Source organism: Ranitomeya variabilis, chromosome 6 (assembly GCF_051348905.1).
Source record: "Ranitomeya variabilis isolate aRanVar5 chromosome 6, aRanVar5.hap1, whole genome shotgun sequence".
In the NCBI taxonomy this organism is placed as follows: Eukaryota; Metazoa; Chordata; class Amphibia; order Anura; family Dendrobatidae; genus Ranitomeya; species Ranitomeya variabilis.
In genome coordinates, this window is record NC_135237.1 from 538,047,939 (window position 1) to 538,071,151 (window position 23,213).

General features: G+C 43.8%; 1 protein-coding gene across 1 annotated transcript in view; it reads left to right on the top strand.

Annotated features, from left to right (window-relative positions):
- Positions 1-1,946: 1,946 nt before the first annotated feature.
- TNFRSF11B (TNF receptor superfamily member 11b) overlaps positions 1,947-23,213 on the top strand; it is a 30,339-nt gene continuing 9,072 nt past the window's right edge. Inside the window, exons 1-3 of the mRNA XM_077268221.1 lie at positions 1,947-2,036; positions 12,721-13,078; positions 22,875-23,060. Of these exons, the coding sequence (XP_077124336.1) occupies positions 2,004-2,036; positions 12,721-13,078; positions 22,875-23,060 (577 nt within the window). The 5' untranslated portion in view covers positions 1,947-2,003. The remainder of the gene's footprint in view (positions 2,037-12,720; positions 13,079-22,874; positions 23,061-23,213) is intronic.

The window sequence follows — 23,213 nt, forward strand, 5'->3', positions numbered from 1 at the left end:
AATTCGTCTTCTTAATTCTTGTGTTGTTTGGCCAACATACACTTTTGAGCATGGACATACCAGGGCATGCACCAAATTGCGGGACTTACAATTAAAGTAAGCCTTAGTGGAAATCTGTGAAGGCAAAGAGGGCACAGTAATTTTCTCGTCACCAGCAGTAAAAGGGCAAATACTGCAGTTACCACAGGGAAAAGTACCCACCAGCCTCACTCCCCTATTGAGCCTCCTAGCTGGTCACTGGAAATGGCTATGGCTCAAACAGTCCCTGAGGTTCCTCGCCCTCCTTGCTACCAGACTGGGTTGAGGGGCTATGTGGGGATGGAGTTTAGATCCACAAAATGCCCCAATACTTGGATAAGATTCCCCGTATGTCTTGCCACTGGTTGTTAAAAGCCATGACTATCCCCAAAGGTTTGTCAGTAACCCCAGCCCGGGTTTGTAAGAGGTCCTCCCTATTGCTGTCCTTGGCCGCAACAAACGCCCGAGAGATCACCCTTTTAGGGTAGCCTCTCTCTCGAAAACGTGTAGTGAGCTCACGGGACTGTGTAACAAAATCCTCGTTGGCTACAATTCCTCCTCACCCTATAAAATTGGCACTTCGGAATACCTGTCTTAAGGTGCTGAGGGTGGAAGCTTGTGAAGTGCAATAAGCTGTTAGTTGCCGTGGGTTCAAATCAGCTGCCATGTGTCGGGAAAGATGTGGGCTCACTGTCAGAGCCCACATCAAAGGGAGGGAGTCTGACATCAGCGTACTATTACGCCGATGTCGGAAAGGGGTTAAGGTATAGCCCAAACTGAATAAAATTATAGCAAGCTATAGCAGCACAGACAGAAGAGGCCCCTATGTAAGAAAAATATATGGGCCCTTTCCCTTTGCAGTCCAAGGGCCACATTATCATATTGAACCAGTCCGAAGGGCCACAAAAAATTTAAAGGGGTATTTACATGAAAACATCAACAGAACCACTGTCAATATATTAATACATCATCATAAACAAGTTTTGAGCATTTGAGAAGGATTTGGAGAGTTTCTGCTACACTGAGTTTTTGAAGCAGAAACGCGACCAAATCCTCCTTATAATCTCAAACTATGTTTTGAAGATTTTTCAGTTTTTATATGAATCATGTTATGGATTGTTACATGATCAGCACATGAAAGCAGTGCCAGAACCACCATCAGTACATGAAAGCAGTGCCAGAACCATCATCAGTGCATGAAAGCAGTGCCAGAACGACCATCAGTACATGAAAGCAGAGCCAGAACCATCGTCAGTACATGAAAGTAGTGCTAGAACCACGAGTACATGAAAGCAGTGCCAGAACCACCATCAGCACATGAAAGCAGTGCCAGAACGACCATCAGTACATGAAAGCAGAGCCAGAACCATCGTCAGTACATGAAAGCAGTGCTAGAACCACCATGAGTACATGAAAGCAGTGCCAGAACCACCGTCAGCAGATGAAAGCAGTGCCAGAACCACCATCAGTACATGAAAGCAGTGCCAGAACCACCATCAGCACATGAAAGCAGTGCCAGAACCACTGTCAGTACAGGAATACATCACCAAGCTTTGGACTGTACAGTGACCATTTGTAGTTTCAGGTTAGCTTAAATTTGATACATTTTATGTTAGTGTGACCTTGTATAGCTATATCACTATAAGGATTAATATACACACATATATACCTGGAAAATCCCATAAAGGTGTTAATCAATAACAAAGTCACATTCCAAATAAAGTCGCTCTGGTGGTTTATACACTGTCGGTCGCCATTCACAATGATGCGTCATTATGAGCCGTGGGACGTAACAGCTCTCGACCTCAGCGAGGAGCTTATTATAAAGAAATTGTTTGTTTTTGATCAAAAGAAGGGGAAAAAAAACAGTAACTTCCTGTTTTGTGTCGGACGGTGATATAAAGCTATAAAACTTAGAGGTGGATCCTTGTAGCAGTCAGAGGAGAGCTGCGCTCCCAGAAGCTGAGGTTTGGACACAGACCACAATGTACAAGTTCATTAGCTGCACGCTCCTGGTGGTGAGTACACACAGTCACATCCACACGGCTCTGCGGCTGACGGGGGGATTTACTCAAAAGCCTCTTCGGAGAAAAGGCACAAACTGCACATTTCTTATAATGATACTATCGCCGATCGTGAAGCCTGAAAAGAGGACAGAGAGAGAGGGCAGAGGATGGTGATTAGAGGGGAATGCATGCGGAGTAGCAGAGCTATCCTTAGAGGTAGCAGAGCTGAGTTTGTTAGAGGGGGGATTACGGTTTTAACAAATGTGGTTCATTCTTTGTAGATTTACATGTTGCCCAATTTTCCTATACAATTTCAATTTCTCATGGCATAGGTGCAGGGTTTGATAGAGTTACAGTAGGGATCAGAGCCGACCACCATGACCAGGACGGACTTTAATTTTCCAATGAATAATCCTATTGAATGACAGCGAGCGGGGTTCTTGGAAAGTGTTCAGAAAGTTGTAGAACTTCATCATCCATTTATTTCCTACGGCCGGAATACCCCTTTTATCTTCCCCTTCTTCTAAAAACTATACATTTTTTTTTTTTTCCGTTTGTTTTTCACAGGACGAGTTGTTCTTTCGAACGACATGGTTCATTTTATCACATGATGCATTGGAAAACGGAAAAAAATTCCAAGTGCAGTGACATTGCAAAAAAAAAGTGCAATTCCACAATTATTTTTTGGGGTTTTATATTCACCATGTTTACTGTATGATAAAACTGACCGGACATTATGATTCTCCAGGTCGCTACGAGTGCGCAGATACCAAACATGTATAGTTTTTTATTTTGTTTTAGCAGTAAAAAAAAAAAAAAAAATGTGATTTTTTTTTTTTTTTAAAAGAAAAAAACATTTGCTTATGTCACCATTTTTCGAGACCCGTAACTTTTTCATCTTTCGGGATCTGGGGCTGGGTGATGGTTTATTTTTTGCACCCAAGCTGACGTTTTTACTGATATTATTTTGGGGTTAGGTATGATGTTTTATACCATTTATTGCAATGTTGTGGCAGCCAAAAATTGTAATTCTGGTGTTTAGATTTTTTACTGACCAGATTAATTTATTTATGATTTAATATAGCGACACCACATATCTGTATTTTTTTAATTATTTAATTTTTAATTGGGTAAAAGAGGGGGTGATTTAAAGTTTTGTGTTTTTTTTTTTTAATTCATAATTTTGTAAAACATTTTTATTTCACTTTTACCTGTAGTTGTTAGACCGCTTAGCGGGACTTGAAGCTTTGATCACTTGTACGTGTAGCAGCACTGCTACAAATTGTGAAAATCACGGTCTCCTATGAATGCTGCCCATAGGCTTGCTTTCCCAGGAGAATCGTCATGGCAAGCATGCAGACCCCCAGATGTCTTTGGCGGACCCCCAGATGTCATTGTAAGTTTGCAACCCATTGGCACCCCGTGATCACATTACCGATGTGTGTGTGTGGAATGATGTGGCCCCCTGTCGGCACATGTTAAATGCTGCTTTGAGAGATTTACTGTGGCATTTAACAGGTTAACAGTTGCAAGGAAACATTGCCTGGCCTTTAAGTCTCTTCACACTAGGAGAACCATTATTCCGTAGATGAGAATGATAATGACTTTCACAAACATTAGTGTTGTCAACATGCAGATTAGCATTTCTCTACTCATAGTATACATGAATTTTATTCAACAGTTGGACTCCCAGTGATCAACAAGGTGTCCCCTATCATTACTTGATTTTTTGGGGAACAGCATGATGTAGAGGCAGAGACACTGATTCCAGCAATGTATCACTTAGTTTAGTGGGTGCAGCAGTTGTGATACAATCACTGTTTTCTGTGCTCCTGATCTCTGAATGCTGAGCTGTGTATAACCCCGCCCACACCACTGATTGGCTGCTTTCTGTGTAAACTGTAAAGTGACAGAAATCTGCCAATCGGTGGGAGAAGAGTTGGACTAGGAGGCACAAGACACCCAGTCCTGTAGTGATAATCTCCTGCTGATAAAACACTGATTTTATCGAAACAGCAACATACAGCCCAGTAAGTGACACATCACTGAAATCAGGGTCTCTGCCCCATACATCATGCTGTTCTCAGATTACAGAGCATAAACTTGCTGCCAGGTTCCCTTTAAGACCCCAGTGTAAAGAAAGTTTTTAGTTTCCCATAGAGATATACCTTATGATAATATAAATGCAAAAATAGGAAATCATTTCACTTGGTTCTCAAAGTCCATGCAGGAGAAAAATCAATTTGACTTCTAAATGATGTCAAATTAATTCTGAATGTGTCCTCATGGCCAAACTGAAGACAATAAATAGGGTCTGCAATTCCAGTTACAGTTCAAGAACAAAAGTGGAGCAGTTCCTTAAAAAAAAATAAGCACACCCTCATGTAAACTTTGCGCGAAAAGCTGCATCTCCCTCCTCTCCCCTCTACCGTCTTATTTCAGGTTTTTTGATAACTTAAGGAAGAACTAAACTTTTAAGTTTTTATAAAATATTTTTGCCCAGAAGGAAAAGTTATTAAACTTTGCAAATCATTTTATTATGATTGTCTTCATTACTATAATGAGCTTATTCGCTAAGTGCTACAGCTTGCCAAATAAGCCCTGACCCGATCAAATTTGCTCATCTCTAATCATGATGTAGGGGCACAGACCCTGATTCCAGCAGGTTCACTTACTGGACTGCTTAGTGCAGTTTTGGTAAAATCCTTGTTTTCTCTAGATGTAGCAAAGCTTGGAATGTTGAGCAGTGTATAATCCCGCCCACACCATTGATTGGCAGCTTCTTGTGTACATTGTCAGCAAGCTGCCAATCAGTGTTGGGGCGGGGTTACACAGATTAGCCTGCAACACTTAGTCCTATAGTGATAATCTCCTGCTGATAAAACTACAGCAACATGCTGAGCAAATGACACATCCCTGAAATCTGTATCTTTGCCACTACATTATTCTAGTGTCAGTGTGCCATTTTTTTTGTAATTATGTAATGCAATATGGCTCCTCCTTAATTTTTCCATGTATATTAGCAAGGACATTTAGGTGATGTACATTTAACAAAATAGGACTGAGTTGCAGATGTCTGCACAGCACTTGGACAGAAGTGTTTTTTTTTCAATGTAAACCCCAGGGATGGCTTGGCCAGTGAAAGAATCCTCTGGGAAAGTAAATAGTTGTGATTCTCCATGAAGCAGGCAGGAACAAGGACAAATAAAGCAGAGAAGTCCCCACTGTTTAATTGACTAATTGATACATGGTAGGGAGAGGAACCTGCTGCAGATGTTACATTGGGACCTACAGTAGGAGTAGGAGCTACTACAAGTTACGGCTCTACCTTTCATAATGGATGTCCTGGTGAGCGGAATGAGGAACTAGACTTACACATTCTAGTGATCAGTTGGGTTCCAGATGTTGGACCTCCACTAGTCTATCAGCTGTAGCTCAATAGCTAAGCCAGCCCCGTTCCATGTCTATACTATGAATGCTGGCTTTGCTTTTGCAATAAGATATGAGTCAGTTAGCCCTCTTCAATCACTGCTCTAGTCACGTGAGATACTGAAAATGTTGTCCTGTGTCAAGCACTGGACCGGAAAAAAGACAGCCGTGACCTTAGATTGAGTGACTACCATAGGATCGGGGCTCCCGTCCTAACAGAACTATGTTTGGAAGTAGAGTTGGTGCAAATCAATTCACGTGTCCTGTTCCATCAACCACGACAGTGGTCTGTAGCCACGGGACGGGAGAAAGAGTACTGCCTCTCACCTGATAAAGTCCACTACTCTTCTTTTTTTAATCAGCTGGCCTAGTGAGAAACCATCATTGCGGCATGATATCCATGTGACGTCACACCAGGCCGGTTAATCAAAAGAGGAGTCATGGATGCCGTCAGGTAAAAGGTGGTACTCTTTCTCCTGTTCAGCATCTTATGTGCCAAAGTCCATGACTCTTAATTTTTTAATAAACTGGCCTGGCGTGACACATTTGTGACGTTGCCCCCGACCGGTTTATCAAAAGAGGAGGCACCAACGCCAGCGGGTAAGAGGCGATACTGCTTCTCCCGTCCAGCAGCCATAGACCACTATCGAAGCCTGTAGTATACGACTTGTGAATAAAGTCACACCAAGTTATATAACTTATGATTTACAGCTGATATAGGTATATTTGTTCCCCCCAAACCCCCTTTAATCGTGAAATAAAAGGCCACGATGGACATGTAAACAGTATCTACATGGAAGACATTACGTCCTGGGCTCCACATCTTAATGAACCGTCTCTGCCCACCAACGTCTGTAACGTCCTAATTTATGCACCAGGCTCAGACAAGAATCTTTCTGAAAAAATATAAGTTCAGACTGTTCCTTGTGTATTTCTGTTTGATGTCTGTGGTCCAGAAAGATCTACACTGAGAGCTTATTAGAGACAGGGCAGACGGTCTAAATTAACCGGCAATGAAAACCATGGCGTGGAAAGCCTGGGTGATGGATCAGAGGAGCTATTTCTAGGTTCTGTAGAGTCAGTGGAAGGGAGGAAACAAACTCGGGCTTGTTGTTCCCATCTTATTTCAAATTCTTGTCTACTCACAGTTTCTGTTTGATGTGAAATTGCTCGTGGCAAAATTAAGAGTAAAAGCAAGCTGAATACATGCCAACAGCTTAAAGGGGTGAGAGTAATCACCCTTAGAGGCCAGGTTAACACAAATATCTTTCATGGTCAATGCCTGGCCTCCCGACCCAAACTAAGAACCTCATATACACATATGAGGCTGTAACCTTGGATTGGGAGACCCTTTGATCAGTCTAGGAACTGTGGTCCGCATAACGACCATGAAACATGCTCGTATGAACCCGGCCTAAGGTTCTGTCTACAAGAGGTCAACATGAGAGGAGAGGAGATGTAGCAGAGAGGTACTCTACATAGGTTCTCTACTGGACATCCAAATGCCCCTGACGCCCTCTGATCACAGATGTTTCCTTACGTAAATACTGGGGTCAGCACTGACCACATTATACTTCAAGAGGACCCTCTACTTCACATCATGGACTAAGCCTATCGCCTAACATGATGGCAAGTGTTACCATGACCTTGGATATACTATAATAGTGTTAATAATGACATGTCTCATAAAAGGTAAAAAAATGGAAAACACTGAAAAAATGTAAAAAAAAAAAAACATAAAATTTCTACGTTGGACATTTATGACTTCAGGGTTAGAAGAGAATTAGTAGTTATGGGTCCGGAGGTGGCTGGGGAGTCCAATCCGGGCCCTGAAGGTGGACAGCGCACTTTATTTTCCTATCTTCTGCTGCACTTGCTCCTGAGGTGATCCTGCCCCGCCAACATGGACGATCCAGGGCAAGCTCTTCCCATTCATTGGTGCTGACTTCCAGGTTTTTGAGAGACGCCTTAAGGCAGTCTTTATAGCCCTTCTGCTGCCCCCCAACTGCTCGCTTTCCTTGGCACAGTTCTCCGTACAGCAGTTGTTTTGGTAGTCAGCTGTCAGGCATTCTGACCACATCTCCAGCTCACCTGGCCTGGACTTTCAGCAGGAGAGTGTAAACGCTGCAGAGCCCAGTTTGTTCCAGAATTGCCGTGTCCGGGACATTGTCTTGCCACCTGATGTGGAGGAGTCTGCAGAGGCAACTCATGTGGAAATGATTAAGCTGTTTAGCATGCCAGCTGTACACTGTCCAGGCCTCGCTAGCATAGAGAAGTGTGTTGAGGACCACCACCTTCAGCTTGGTGGTAAGGCTGAGTCCCCTTCGCTCCCAGATGTTCTTACGCAGTCTCCCGACGGCGGCACTGGCTTTGGCAATTCTGTTGTTAACCTCAGCGTCTATGGTTACTTCACGGGAAAGTAGGTGAAGTTAACGACTGCTTTGAGGTTTTGCTTCTTCACTGTCATACGTGGCTCCTTGTATAGTTTTCCTGGAACAGGTTGATACATGACTTCGGTTTTTCTAATGTTGATCTCGAGACCAAAACTGTCGCAAGCTTGAGAAAAACAGTCCATTTCATGCTGCGTCTGCTGTTCATTAGGTGCACAGTCATCAGCAAATAATAACAGTCTCATACCACTAACGGATAACATACCCCTAGAGGTTAATAAATATTTTGTGGTTTTATTCTACGCGTTTCGAAGTTACAAGCACTTCTTCAGGAAAAAGACAGACCACATGTCATGATGTGTATGGCTGGCAAACCACTACAATTTATGGTTGTGTTGCATGTAGTGATTTCCTATGGTATCACATTGGGACCTGAGGTTTACCGGGACTGCAAGACAAAATTGTAAATGTTTACAGATGCGACTGATTTTCTGTCGTTGGTCACAAGTTGCGTGAGACTCACTTTCCGTTGACATCAATGTAAATCACAAGGGATTGCTTCTTGCATTCAACTTGACTGTAATTTTGTTTAAAATTATTTCCTTGACCCCCAAATCGCAGCTCTAAAATTGTCACACAAGGAAAATCACAGACAAGTTCCACAAATGTTTTTGGTCTCAGGATTTCTCATAAAATTGCTGTAATGCAACACAATTCCAGACTTAAGGGGGTTAACAATAACTAGTAAAAGACTCACCGCCAGAACTAAAAAACAATCTGGATGACAGCTGAGCTCACAGCCTATAAAACTTAATTAAGAAATACGGGATTCATATTTTAAAGACCAAAAGTTGACTAATCCACAGGCGCCTGTATAGATATAGAGCGGCAGGACTTCCTCTTCACATAAATTACTGAATGGGGTCGTTATATTAATACATTACATGTATTATATCAGAATTAGAGACTCTTCATCAAACACAGATGTGCCAACTCCACAGACAAGTGGAGAAAAGAGATTATTAAGCTGAAATCCATCTTTAGTGATTTACTTCCTACTGGCCGTATTCTGATCACATGAACAGCAAAGTGGTTTTTCAATAGAAATAAATAGGAAGACTTTTTTGTGTCATTTTTCAGTCGTTTATTTAAAGTGAACCAGATGCAAAAATCTACTTTAAAAAACACTCCTTGTTAATACCCTTACTGGCGATGGACTCTACAACATGGCCTCCAGCTTACAGGCACTTCTCATATGGGTCAAAGGGACTTTTTAGGCAATTCTAGGCTCCAGGGTGAGGCTGAAACCACAAATTCTATGTAAGTCGTTGACTGAGCCTTGACTCAAGATGGAGCCCACAACTGAGCCACTGACTATAATGAGGCAAGCAAAATCACTTTGTACTCTGTCTGGCTTCCACTCAGGCAGAGTCCATCTTTTCAGGAGGGCAAAAAAAACAGAGTTTACCACAGTTTTTTGAACACTTAAAAATATCTGGACACTGCCAAAGTGGAGTCCATACGAAGTGTAAACAGACTGCCTCATTATAGTGAATGGTTAATTGAATATAATAAATGGTTCTGTTGAAATTAGTTTTCAGGCTTCAGATGGAAGCCCTAGTTCAGCCATAAACATTTGGTCAAAATATAATGTGATCACAGCCTAAAGGCTCCCATACACTAAAGTCGGATGAACCCACCAATATCGATGGTCTAATGTGCATTGAGGCTCCGGCCGACCGATGGTCAGGAGAGATGTCGATCACGCATGTCCGATTTTGGACTGCTGCTGATCACATTGTTTTCCATAAGATTAGCCGATGGCTGATGTGTCATAGAGAACAGAGGAACGCTCAGCCAAGCATGCCCTCCTGCGTATGGGAGAGTCGGCTGAGATGGCTGCCAGATGAACAATCAACTGAAGCATTATTTTCCCGACAGATATCTAATGTATATGTCCGCCTAACCATGCTGAATGTCTAACAATTCCACACCTGTTTAGTCCTATTGATGTTGAATTAAAGGACTTTCAAAGGACTTCCTTAATAATTTATAAGGGAAAGATTTACAACTGGAACTGCAACAACTTTTTTTTACTTTATTACAGCACTGTTTCCTCCTTGTTTAAAGCTGGGTAAAATTCTATAGAACCCAACTGTCACGCTGCAACTATGCAGGATGATACTAGCTCCACTAGATGGCAATAGAATGGTGGGAGGACAGCAAGTCTGCCAGAACAGACCTGCAGCGCTGCAGCGAGGCTTCCACCAGGTGTCAGCAGAATAATCAAACAAGCCAGGTCAAAACCTAGAGAGTAAAGGCCCCGTCTCACATAGCGAGATCGCTAGCGAGATCGCTGCTGAGTCACAAGTTTTGTGACGCAACAGCGACCTCCATAGCGATCTCGCTATGTGTGACACGTACCAGCGATCAGGCCCCTGCTGCGAGATCGCTGGTCGTGTCGGAATGGCCTGGACCTTTTTTTGGTCGTTGAGGCCCCGCTGACATCGCTGAATCGGTGTGTGTGACACCGATCCAGCGATGTCTTCACTGGTAACCAGGGTAAACATCGGGTTACTAAGCGCAGGGCCGCGCTTAGTAACCCGATGTTTACCCTGGTTACCAGCGTAAATGTAAAAAAAAACAAACAGTACATACTCGCCTTTCGGTGTCCAGGTCCCTGGCCGTCTGCTTCCTGCTCTCACTGACTGCCGGCCGTACAGTGAGAAGTGAGAGCGCAGCAGTGACGTCACCGCTGCGCTCTGCTCTCACAGTACGGCGGCTCAGTCAGAGCAGGAAGCAGACGGCAAGGGACCTGGACACCGAAAGGCGAGTATGTACTGTTTGTTTTTTTTGGTAACCAGGGTAAACATCGGGTTACTAAGCGCGGCCCTGCGCTTAGTAACCCGATGTTTACCCTGGTTACCCGGGTGCTGCAGGGGGACTTCGGCATCGTTGAAGACAGTTTCAACGATGCCGAAGTCGTTCCCCTGATCGTTGGTCGCTGGAGAGCGGTCTGTGTGACAGCTCCCCAGCGACCACACAGCGACTTACCAACGATCACGGCCAGGTCGTATCGCTGGTCGTGATCGTTGGTAAATCGCTTAGTGAGACGGGGCCTTAACACAGCTCAAAGGGAAAACACCAAATACAGAGTCAGCGCGGAGATAGGGGGTCAATACCAGTCAGAAGCCGAAGTACAAAGCCGAGACAAACACCGGCAAATCCAAATACTAAGGGAAACACTAAGACAGGATGGGGAGAGAGGAGGGAACAGACAGGAGTGAAGTCAGCTAAAGCAGCAGGACAAATCAGGGTTATACCAGAGTCAGATACTCATGCCATAGGCAGAAAGTATAACTGACACCGCCTGCAGGATGCAGCAGAGATAAATAGCAAACCTGAACCCAGAAAGAGGCAGAGCAAAGTTAATCCCTGACATCACCAGGCCGGGAAACAGGTAGACAGGACTCAAAACCCATTCTTCATCATGACACCAACCTTTTCTTACCTTGACTCTGCAAAAACTCTTACTATTCATTCTTGTCTGGACTATTGCAACTCTTTACTAATCGGTCTCTCTCTAACAAAAAATGTTCCCTTCTCCAAACTATTCTATTATTCAGCATCCAGGATTATATTTCTGTCCAGCTGCTACACTGATGCCTCCACCCTGTGCCAGTCATTAAACTGGTTGCATATCCGCTACAGTGTCCAATATAAACTTATCAAACTCACCCAAAGTTCTCCATAGTTTTGCACCACCCTACATCTCCTCCCTCATTTGTCTATCTCCCGACCCGTGCCCTCCATTTTGCTATGGCTAAAATCCTCGATAATCCGACCTCCCACTGACATCTCCAAAAGTTTTAGCGGGCTGTGCCAATTCTCTGGAATGCACTACCCAGGACAATTCGATTAATTTCCAATACACACAGTTTTAAGTGTGGAATAAAAACGCATTTCTTTAGACTGGCCTATCGTCCCACCTCACTTATCTAACTATCACCTTTTTTGCCCTTACTAAATTTTCCAAAAAGGGCCCCCGTAGCGTATGTTCACCCACCCTCCATGCACTTAGTAGTATTCTGTGTCTGTGCTGTACACACACTAGCTGGTGACCAGTTTAGGCAGCGTTATGTGAATAACCTATATATTATATTGATGGCTGGTCCGTACAATAGAGGCATTTTTTACCATTCACCTTTCGCCTCCTCCCCTATTTCTTCATACATTGCTAGCATGCGAGCAGCAGGACTCTCACTCCTTTTTGTATATGAGTCATGTGTTATTCAGTAATGTCTTTATGACTGTACAAGTCTCCTCTAAAATGTAAAGTGCTGTGGAATATGCTGGCGCTACAGAAATAAAAATTATTATTATAGTTTTGCACTAATGTACACAATAAGATACGCCAATGTGTACCAAAATTTTGCCAAAAAAGCATAGGTTGAAGGTAAGCCAACTAGGAGGAGGTGTAAGCAAATAATCCATAGGAGTTAGATTCCAAATCAAGGTGGGCACTCTGGGTTCACTCAGATTGTTTTATCACCACTCAGAGATAACACTATAAAAAATGGGCTCTGGGGAACAAGAAGGATCAGATTTCCCTACCAGCCTTTCTAGACAGTTTTTCTTGTACATTCAGACTTATAGTAGCAAGACATTACATGAATATACAGTACACATAATAGCACAATATGGTGCTCAAATAATATGCAGGAAAAATATGTTTCCTTGAACGAAGGCAAATGTACGTACATAGAATTCCATAGACTGGTTTAATGTCCACCAGTCAAAGCAAATTATTTCTGACTATATGTGTTTTATCGGCGTACTAATGCATTCATTTTATAATTTTTGTTCTTACATTTTAGGTGTTCCATGTCAGTATCACAGTAGGGAATTCTCCAAAATACACCCATTATGACCCTTACACACATCTGGAGTTCCAATGTGACCAGTGCCCACCAGGGACTTGTGTTAGACAGGACTGCACCGCTGAGAAGAGGACGGAGTGCGCACCTTGTCCTTCCAAATATTTTACCAACGAATGGAACTTCTTTAAGGACTGTCAGTACTGCAGTACCATCTGTAAGGAGCTGCAGATTGCCACGCAAGAGTGCAGTAGCACCGGCAACAGGATATGTGAGTGCATTGGTGGCTATTTTTTGGATGTAGAGTTCTGCTCACCTCACAAGGAGTGTCCACCTGGTTACGGAGTAGTTCAGCAAGGTGTGTATTCATTTTTTTAATCATTACTTTTGTAAAAAGTCAACTCCAGTTGAGTTTGAGAGTTTTAGAATGGGTTAAAGTGATAAAAGAAGCAATGCTCCCCTCGCAGATCTCTTGACATTTTTTCTCCTGATGCTGCCTCATCCATTGACTATCTCAACCTCCTGCCACAGCGATGACGTCTAGTGATGAGCGAATATACTCGTTACTCGAGATTTCTCAAGCACGCTCGGGGGTCCTCCAAGTATTTTTTAGTGCTCGGAGATTTAGTTTTTCTTGCTGCAGCTGAATGAATTACATCTGTTAGCCAGCATAAGTACATGTGGGGGTTGCCTGGTTACTAGGGAACCCCCACATGTACTTATGCTGGCTAACAGATGTAAATCATCCAGCTGCGGCAAGAAAAACTAAAACTCCGAGCACTAAAAAATACTTGGAGGACCCCCGAGCATGCTCGAGAAATCTCAAGTAATGAGTATATTCGCTCATCACTAATGATGTCCCTTCTCATGTGGCTGCTGTAACCAATCACAGGCTGCAGTGGTGATCAGCTACATAAAAATGGAAAAATTGTAATCTAGAACCAAGGGATATTAAAAGTTCCAAATTTATTAAAGAAAATCCATTAAAAAGTACATGTGATAAAAAACAGTGATCCAAAACATCCTGAAACTTTATGCATTTTGGACTACTGTATAAAAAGGCCTTACTCATAGGACATAAGACTATGAGTAAGGACTAGTCCGAAACGCATAAGGTCTCAAGATGTTTTGGATCCCCTTTTTATCGCATGTACTTTTTAATGTATTTTCGTGAATTAATTTGGAACTTTTAATATATCCCTTGGTGACAGTTTTCAAGTTTTTCATTTTTCTATTGCCTTACTTGAGGATACTGGCCACAAAGAATCTGGGTGCCTGCAATCCGTAATTGACCAGCATTTCTTCCAGTGCAGTGGTGAGCTGATGTCCTTTTCTTTCTATGGTGACACTGACCGGTCAGCGGTAGGAGGAAGTAGAGATCCCGGATGGTGGACCAGACAACAGCAATACATGAAATGTGGGGATCGGTGAGATAAACATTGCTTCTTTTATCACTCTTTAACTCTTCTATTACTTTTAACCCATTATGAGCATTTTGAGAAATATTTCCCACCAGCAACCCATTTACTGAAAGGTTCATCGACGATGTTTACCTCCTGCTACAGTGATGATGTCCCAACGCGGAATGGCTCAAATAAAGAATTCCTTTTTATTTTTGAGTAATAAATGAAGCTTAAATTTGAAGTAATAGTAAAATAAAAAGGCAGGATGTGCCGAGCCTGTGGAATGCCATCTTCACCAATGCCATGGTGGGATACCATAGCTTGGCACAAACCACTCAGATGTGAAGCTAACAGGGTGGTTGCTTAAAAGTGGTTACATATTTAATCAGCCAAACCAGAAACAAAATGCTCCATATTTATACAGACGCAGAACTCAACATTTAACAGTGTCTCCTTTGGTGCGATGAAATGTGTTTTCTATTTGCCGTGTAGTTTGGGGGTTTCGGTTGAATATAATTACACACTGTGAACCTGGGTATAATAGAGGGAAATGTTTCAGCACTTACAGAACATTGCAGAACATTTACCAGGAAAACAGATGAGTTCAGAGACTGTATTATAACATGCAAGTTAAAAACTAGACCACCAGATCTACTGTTAAAGACGTTGCCTCATCATTAAAGTCAGTGCCTGACCATGAACGCCAGGACGAGACATGCTGTCACAAACCTGGACAAGATGATGGAAAGCACAGGAACTGAGCCAGAAGAACTTGGCCACAAGGCATGCTGGAAAATGGTGACATGAACAGAACATGGTCACAGGACTAGAAAGTGGACACAAGTTGGACAATGACCACTTGACCAGCATAAACATGGCCAGAGGACTGCATTATGGTCACAAAGCAGACTAGTGTGTAGAGACAGGATCGTGGTCACAAGGCATACCAGAGTGTGGGCCCAGAACTTGAGGATGGTCAGAGGACTGAAATGTAGTCAGAGAGTAAACTGTCATGAATGCCCAATGGCTAGGGATAGCACAGGACAAGCAAAGTATAACAAATATCGGACGAGCTCTAGGGTGATGGAACCTGGGCTGACCTCTGCCCTACGCCTGACAAACGCAACTAGAGATAGCCAGGGAGCGTTCCTACGTTGGTTCTAGACGCCACGCACCAGCCTAAGAGCTAACTAGTACTGCAGAGAAAACAAGACCTCACTTGCCTCCAGAGGAATTAACCCCAAAGGAATAGTTGCCCCCCACATGTATTGACGGTGAAATGAGAGGAAGGCACACACATAGAGATGATGTATATAGCTTTAGCAAATAGAGGCCCGCTGAAAACTAGAAAGCAGAATGATACAAAAGGGGACTGAGCGGTCAGCAAAAAACCCTAATCAAAAAAACCATCCTGAGATTACAAGAACCCATGTGCCAACTCATGGCACATGGGGAGAACCTCAGTCCACTAGAGCAACCAGCTAGCATAGAGACATTCTAAGCAAGCTGGACCAAAAACCAAACAACTGAAAATCAGCACTTAGCTTATCCTGAAAGATCTGGGAGCAGGTAGGCAGGAACCAAACAGAGCACATCTGAACACATAGATAGCCGGCAAGGGAAATGACAGAAAGGCCAGGTAAAATAGGAAACACCCAGCCTCTGATGGACAGGTGGAAACCAAAGGCCGCAACCCACCAAAGTCACCCAGTACCAGCAGTAACCACCAGAGGGAGCCCACCAACAGAATCCACAACAGTACCCCCCCCCTTGAGGAGGGGTCACCGAACCCTCACGAGAACCCCCAGGGCGATCAGGGTGAGCTCTATGGAAGGCGCGGACCAAATCAGAGGAGGAGGGTAACTTAGGCAAGGGCACCAAATGAACCATCTTAGAAAAGCGGTCACACACAACCCAGATAACGGACATTTTCTGTGAAACCGGGAGATCAGAAATAAAATCCATGGAAATGTGCGTCCAAGGCCTCTTCGGGATTGGCAAAGATAACACTAGCCCGTGAACAGCAAGGCTTAGCTCGAGCACACACTTCACAAGACTGCACAAAGGTACGCACATCCCTAGACAAGGAAGGCCACCAAAAAGACCTGGCCACCAAATCTCTTGTACCAAATATTCCAGGATGACCAGCCAACACAGAAGAATGGACCTCGGAGATGACTCTACTGGTCCAATCATCCGGAACAAACAGTCTTTCTGGTGGACATCGATCCGGTTTATCCACCTGAAACTCCTGCAATGCGCGTCGCAAGTCTGGGGATACGGCGGACAATATTACCCCATCCCTAAGGATACCAGCAGGCCCAGTGTCTCCAGGAGAATCAGGCACAAAACTCCTGGAAAGAGCATCTGCCTTCACATTCTTTGAACCTGGCAGGTATGAAACCACGAAATTGAAACGAGAAAAAAACAATGACCAACGAGCCTGTCTAGGATTCAAACGCCTGGCAGACTCAAGGTAAATGAGATTCTTGTGATCAGTCAAGACCACCACGCGATGTTTAGCACCCTCAAGCCAATGACGCCACTCCTCAAATGCCCACTTCATGGCCAAAAGCTCCCGATTACCCACATCATAATTGCGCTCGGCGGGCGAGAATTTTCTAGAGAAGAAAGCACATGGCTTCGTCACCGAGCCATTAGAACTTCTCTGTGACAAAACCGCCCCCGCTCCAATCTCGGAAGCATCAACCTCCACCTGAAAAGGAAGTGAAACATCTGGTTGACACAACACAGGAGCAGAAGAAAACCGGCGCTTAAGTTCCCGAAAGGCCTCCACGGCCGCAGGAGACCAATCAGCAACATCAGCACCCTTTTTAGTCAAATCAGTCAAAGGTTTAACAATACTGGAAAAATTAGCAATGAACCGACGATAAAAATTAGCAAACCCCAAGAACTTCTGAAGGCTCTTAACAGATGTAGGTTGTGTCCAGTCACAAATAGCCTGAACCTTAACGGGATCCATCTCAATAGTAGAAGGAGAAAAAATGTACCCCAAAAAAAAAATCTTCTGGACTCCGAAGAGACACTTTGAGCCCTTCACAAACAGAGAATTGGCCCGCAAAACCTGAAACACCTTCCTGACCTGTAGAACATGAGACTCCCAGTCATCAGAAAACACCAAAATATCATCCAAATACACAATCATAAACTTATCCAGATATTCACGGAAAATATTGTGCATAAAGGACTGAAAGACTGACGGAGCATTGGAGAGTCCAAAAGGCATTACCAAATACTCAAAATGGCCCTCAGGCGTATTAAATGCGGTTTTCCACTCATCACCCTGTTTTATCCGCACCAGATTATACGCACCACGAAGATCTATTTTAGTGAACCACCTAGCCCCCTTAATGCGAGCAAACAAATCAGTAAATAATGGCAATGGATACTGGTATTTGACTGTAATCTTATTCAGAAGGCGATAATCTATACAAGGCCTCAGGGAACCATCTTTTTTTGCCACGAAAAAAAAACCTGCTCCCAGAGGGGACGAAGATGGACGAATATGTCCCTTTTCCAAGGACTCCTTAATATAATTCCGCATAGCAGTATGCTCTGGCAGTGACAGATTAAATAAACGACCCTTAGGAACTTACTGCCAGGAATCAATTCTATAGCACAGTCACACTCTCTATGAGGAGGGAGCGAATTGAGCTTAGGCTCCTCAAAAACATCCTTATAATCTGACAAAAACACAGGGATCTCCGAAGGAGTCAATGAAGCGATAGAAATCGGAGGTGCATCATCATGAACCCCCTGACATCCCCAGCTTAGCACAGACATTGTTTTCCAGTCCAGGACAGGATTATGAGTTTGTAACCATGGCAGACCAAGCACTAGTACATCATGTAAATTATACAGTACAAGGAAGCGAATCACCTCCTGATGAACGGGAGTCATGCGCATGGTCACTTGTGTCCAATACTGCGGTTTATTCATAACCAATGGTGTAGAATCAATTCCCTTCAGAGGAATAGGAACTTCCAGAGGCTCTAGACTAAAACCGCAGCGTTTAGCAAATGACCAATCCATAAGACTCAGGGCAGCGCCTGAATCCACATAGGCATCGACGGAAATGGAAGACAGTGAAAAAATCAGAGTCACAGACAAAATGAACTTAGACTGCAGAGTATCAATGGCAAAAGATTTATCAACCCTTTTTGTGCGTTTAGAGCATGCTGATATAACATGAGCTGAATCACCACAATAAAAACACAAACCATTTTTCCGCCTATAATTTTGCCGTTCACTTCTGGACTGAATTCTATCACATTGCATAGTCTCAGGTGCCTGTTCAGAAGACACCACCAACTGGTGCACGGGTTTGCGCTCCCGTAAACGCCGATCAATCTGAATGGCCATAGCCATAGACTCATTCAGACCTGTAGGCGCAGGGAACCCCACCATAACATCCTTAATGGCCTCAGAAAGACCATTTCTGAAGTTTGCAGCCAGGGCGCACTCATTCCACTGAGTAAGCACCGACCATTTCCAAAATTTCTGACAATATATTTCCGCTTCATCATGCCCCTGAGAGAGGGCTAATAAAGCCTTTTCAGCCTGAATCTCTAGGTTAGGTTCCTCATAGAGCAATCCCAATGCCAGAAAAAACGCATCCACACTGAGCAACGCAGGATCCCCTGGTGCCAATGCAAATGCCCAATTCTGAGGGTCGCCCCGTAGGAACGATATAACAATCTTGACCTGTTGAGCAGGGTCTCCAGAGGAGCGAGATTTCAAAGAGAGAAACAATTTACAATTGTTCCTGAAATTCAGGAAGGTAGATCTATCTCCAGAAAAAAACTCTGGAATAGGAATTCTAGGTTCAGAAATGGGAGTGTGAACAACGAAATCCTGTATGTTTTGAACCTTTGCCGCGAGATTACTCAGGCTGGAAGCCAAACTCTGGACATCCATGATAAACAGCTAAGATCAGAGCCATTCAAGGGTTAAGAGGAGGTAAGAAGCAGCTAGACAGCAATTAAGGGCTAGGCAGCAAAACTCTGAAGGAAAAAAAAAAAAAAAAATTTCCTTGAACACTTCTTTTCCTCCTGCTTCAGCCCAAACAATTAACACTTTGTGGGCTGGCTATACTGTCATGAATCCCCAATGGCTAGGGATAGCACAGGACAAGCAAAGTATAACAAATATCGGACGAGCTCTAGGGTGATGGAACCTGGGCTGACCGCTGCCCTACGCCTGACAAACGCAACTAGAGATAGCCAGGGAGCGTTCCTACGTTGGTTCTAGACGCCACGCACCAGCCTAAGAGCTAACTAGTACTGCAGAGAAAACAAGACCTCACTTGCCTCCAGAGGAATTAACCCCAAAGGAATAGTTGCCCCCCACATGTATTGACGGTGAAATGAGAGGAAGGCACACACATAGAGATGATGTATATAGCTTTAGCAAATAGAGGCCCGCTGAAAACTAGAAAGCAGAATGATACAAAAGGGGACTGAGCGGTCAGCAAAAAACCCTAATCAAAAAAACCATCCTGAGATTACAAGAACCCATGTGCCAACTCATGGCACATGGGGAGAACCTCAGTCCACTAGAGCAACCAGCTAGCATAGAGACATTCTAAGCAAGCTGGACCAAAAACCAAACAACTGAAAATCAGCACTTAGCTTATCCTGAAAGATCTGGGAGCAGGTAGGCAGGAACCAAACAGAGCACATCTGAACACATAGATAGCCGGCAAGGGAAATGACAGAAAGGCCAGGTAAAATAGGAAACACCCAGCCTCTGATGGACAGGTGGAAACCAAAGGCCGCAACCCACCAAAGTCACCCAGTACCAGCAGTAACCACCAGAGGGAGCCCACCAACAGAATCCACAACAGTAAACTGGATTGCGGAGAGAAGACTGGAACATGGTTGGAGGACTGGGACATGGTTACAGTGCAGAATACATAATGGAGACTTGATTGTAGCATGACCAGAGACTGGAATATATTCACAGGGCAAACTAAAGCATAGAGGCAGGACTGGAGCATGGTTAAAAAGGTCTCTTGGTAGGATAGTACTGGAACATGGTCAAGAGTAGACTACAGCTTGGAAACAGGACTGGAACATGGTCAAAGGACAGAATAGAGTGTGGAGACTTGACTGCAGAGAATGGAGTATGATTAGAGGACTGGAATATGGTCAAAGAGTAGACTAGAGCATGGGGACGGGATTGGAGCATAGTCATAGGATTGGAACATAGTCACAGAGCCGACTACAGCATTGAGACAGAAGGTATCATAGTCAGAAGATTGGAACATAGTCGAAGGGTAGATTAGAGCATGGAGACAGGATTGGGGCATGGTCTGATGACTGGAACATGCTCACATGGTAGACTAGAGCATGAAAACAGAAGGTAGCATTGTCAGAAGATTTGAACATGGTCAAAGGGTAGATTAGAGCATGGACACATGATGGAGCATGGTCAGAGGACTGGAAAATGGTCATAGGGTAGTCTAGAGTACGGAGATAGAGTTGACATATTGTCATAGGACTGGAGCATGATCTAATGATACTAAAGCATGCAGACATAATTGAAATATGGTTATAGGACTAGAATGAGGTCATGGAGCAGTAACCATTGTTCCATGACTGAAACTTTTAGCTATGCTGGGATGTGGTCACAGGACTGAAACAGAACAAATTGGAATATGGTGACAGTAAAGGTTTGAATATGGTCAGGATCACAGGACTGGAGCATAATCAGTAGAACAGAAAGAAAAAATAACTCATTGCAGGTGTGCAACCAGGAACATGGAGACCAGGTCAGGAGTTTACAGGTACCTCATGGCTTGAGGCAGAGACAAGAGAGGAACTGGAATGAAAGCAAAATTAAATTAACTGTAGTGAAACTGAGGGACCGAGGACACAAAGACCAGGGAACAATCCAGGATCAAAGCAGCTTAAAGAGGGCCTTTGACCACGTCAAAAATTGCTACTCAGAGAATGCCATTTTTCAAAAATAATTTTTACATAATGTTATATTTTTGGTCTTTACCAAGGAGGCGTAGCTCATAGGATTCTCTGGGGGGCAAGTCTTTAGCTGTTCTGCATTATTATCATGTGAGCCATGTCCCCTTGGAAAAGGCTATAAAAATCAGCACTAAATAAAGAGGCACCCTATCTCTAAAATCATATGGTGGCCCTACAAAAAAAAGTGGATTACTCCGAGGAGCAGTAGAAATGAAATAAGAGCAAAAACTGGTTACTTTTGACATAGTGACAGGTCTTCTTCATTTTCAAATAAACTTTATTGGGTTTTACAATTATCGGGGAGGGGAAGGAAGTAGGCAAAAAGGAAGGGGTAAGGGAGGGGTAAGAAGAAAGGGAGAGAAAGTGGATAAAAGGGGAGGGGAAGAGAAGGGGGAGAAAAGGAGAGACAGGTCTTCTTCAAATGGAATTATCCAGACTTGGGGTTTAAGTGTGCAGTCACTTCATGTGATTGCAAACTTGTGATTCTCTTTTGCAGCGAGCAAGCAGTCATGGAATTTGCACACTTGCGGCAACATTCCGAATAGACGTGTCTGTTCACTTGTATTGAGAGAGGCTGCGTACCTCTAGTCGGCACGTGACCGCACGTATGCAAATCGCATACTTTTGGTCAAATGCTCACCCACGGCCTTCACTGGAGAATCCTGAGAGTGTGCATTGTGATGGCTATGAGGTTTAAGAAATTTGCAGTAACATGGAGTGACTGCAGACTTGAACCTCAACCCGTCTAAAGGTACCGTTACACTAAACGATTTGCCAACGATCACGACCAGCGATACGACCTGGCTGTGATCGTTGGTAAGTCGTTTTGTGGTCGTTGGAGAGCTGTCACACAGACAGCTCTCCAGCGACCAACGATGCCGAAGTCCCCGGGTAACCAGGGTAAACATCGGGTTACTAAGCGCAGGGCCGTGCTTAGTAACCCGATGTTTACCCTAGTTACTAATGTAAATGTGAAAAAAAAAAAACCAGTACATACTTACATTCCGGTGTCTGTCACGTCCCTCGCCGTCAGCTTCCCGCACTGACTGTGTCAGTGCCGGCCGTAAAGCACAGCGGTGACGTCACGGCTGTGCTCTGCTTTTACTTTACGGCCGGCGCTCACAGTCAGTGCGGGAAGCTGACGGCGAGGGACGTGACAGACTCCGGAATGTAAGTATGTAGTGTTTTTTTTTTTTTTTACATTTACTATGGTAACCAGGGTAAACATCAGGTTACTAAGCGCGGCCCTGCGCTTAATAACCCGATGTTTACCCTGGTTACAAGCGAACACATCGCTGGATCGGTGTCACACACACCGATCCAGCGATGACAGCGGGTGATCCAGCGACGAAATAAAGTTCTGGACTTCTAGCTCCGACCAGCGATGTGACAGCAGGATCCCGATCGCTGCTGCGTGGCAAACACAACGAGATCGCTATCCAGGACGCTGCAACGTCACGGATCGCTGTCGTTCTCGTTGGAAAGTTGCTCAGTGTGATGGTACCTTAAGGCAGGAACCACTTTCTGCAAAGTCGAACTGTCTCTGTTACAATATTCAGATATTTGCAAGTATGTATTATGTCGTAAATTCTCCCACAGGAACTGTCTACGGTGATTGCTCTTCTAAGTGATCAAAGGATGTACACAATTTTTGGACACTTTTTTTTTAAACATTCTTACAAACTTAGCACTGCCTCATTTCATTAAAGATTTTTAATTGTAGTTTCTAATTACATTTCTGTGTTTTCAGGGACTCCTGACAGTGACACTATTTGTTCTGAATGTCCAAAGGGGATGTTTTCAAACGTAACTTCATCCACAGCTCCATGTCAGACACGAACCAACTGCAGAAAGCTGGGCCGCAAAGTGCTGCACAAAGGAAGCTCTACACATGACGCTGTGTGCAAAGAAGAATCTGCCTTTTCATGTGAAATAGGTAAAATAGAAGTAAATTCCTGCACTGATATATATATTTGTGTCGGTAGAGCAAACCTTTTTTCTGCCGTGGACCATTGGGATATTTAGACCATCACTGGGTAGCCGTTCAAAATTATCAATTTAGAAATTGCCCTGCTATATTTGATCAAAC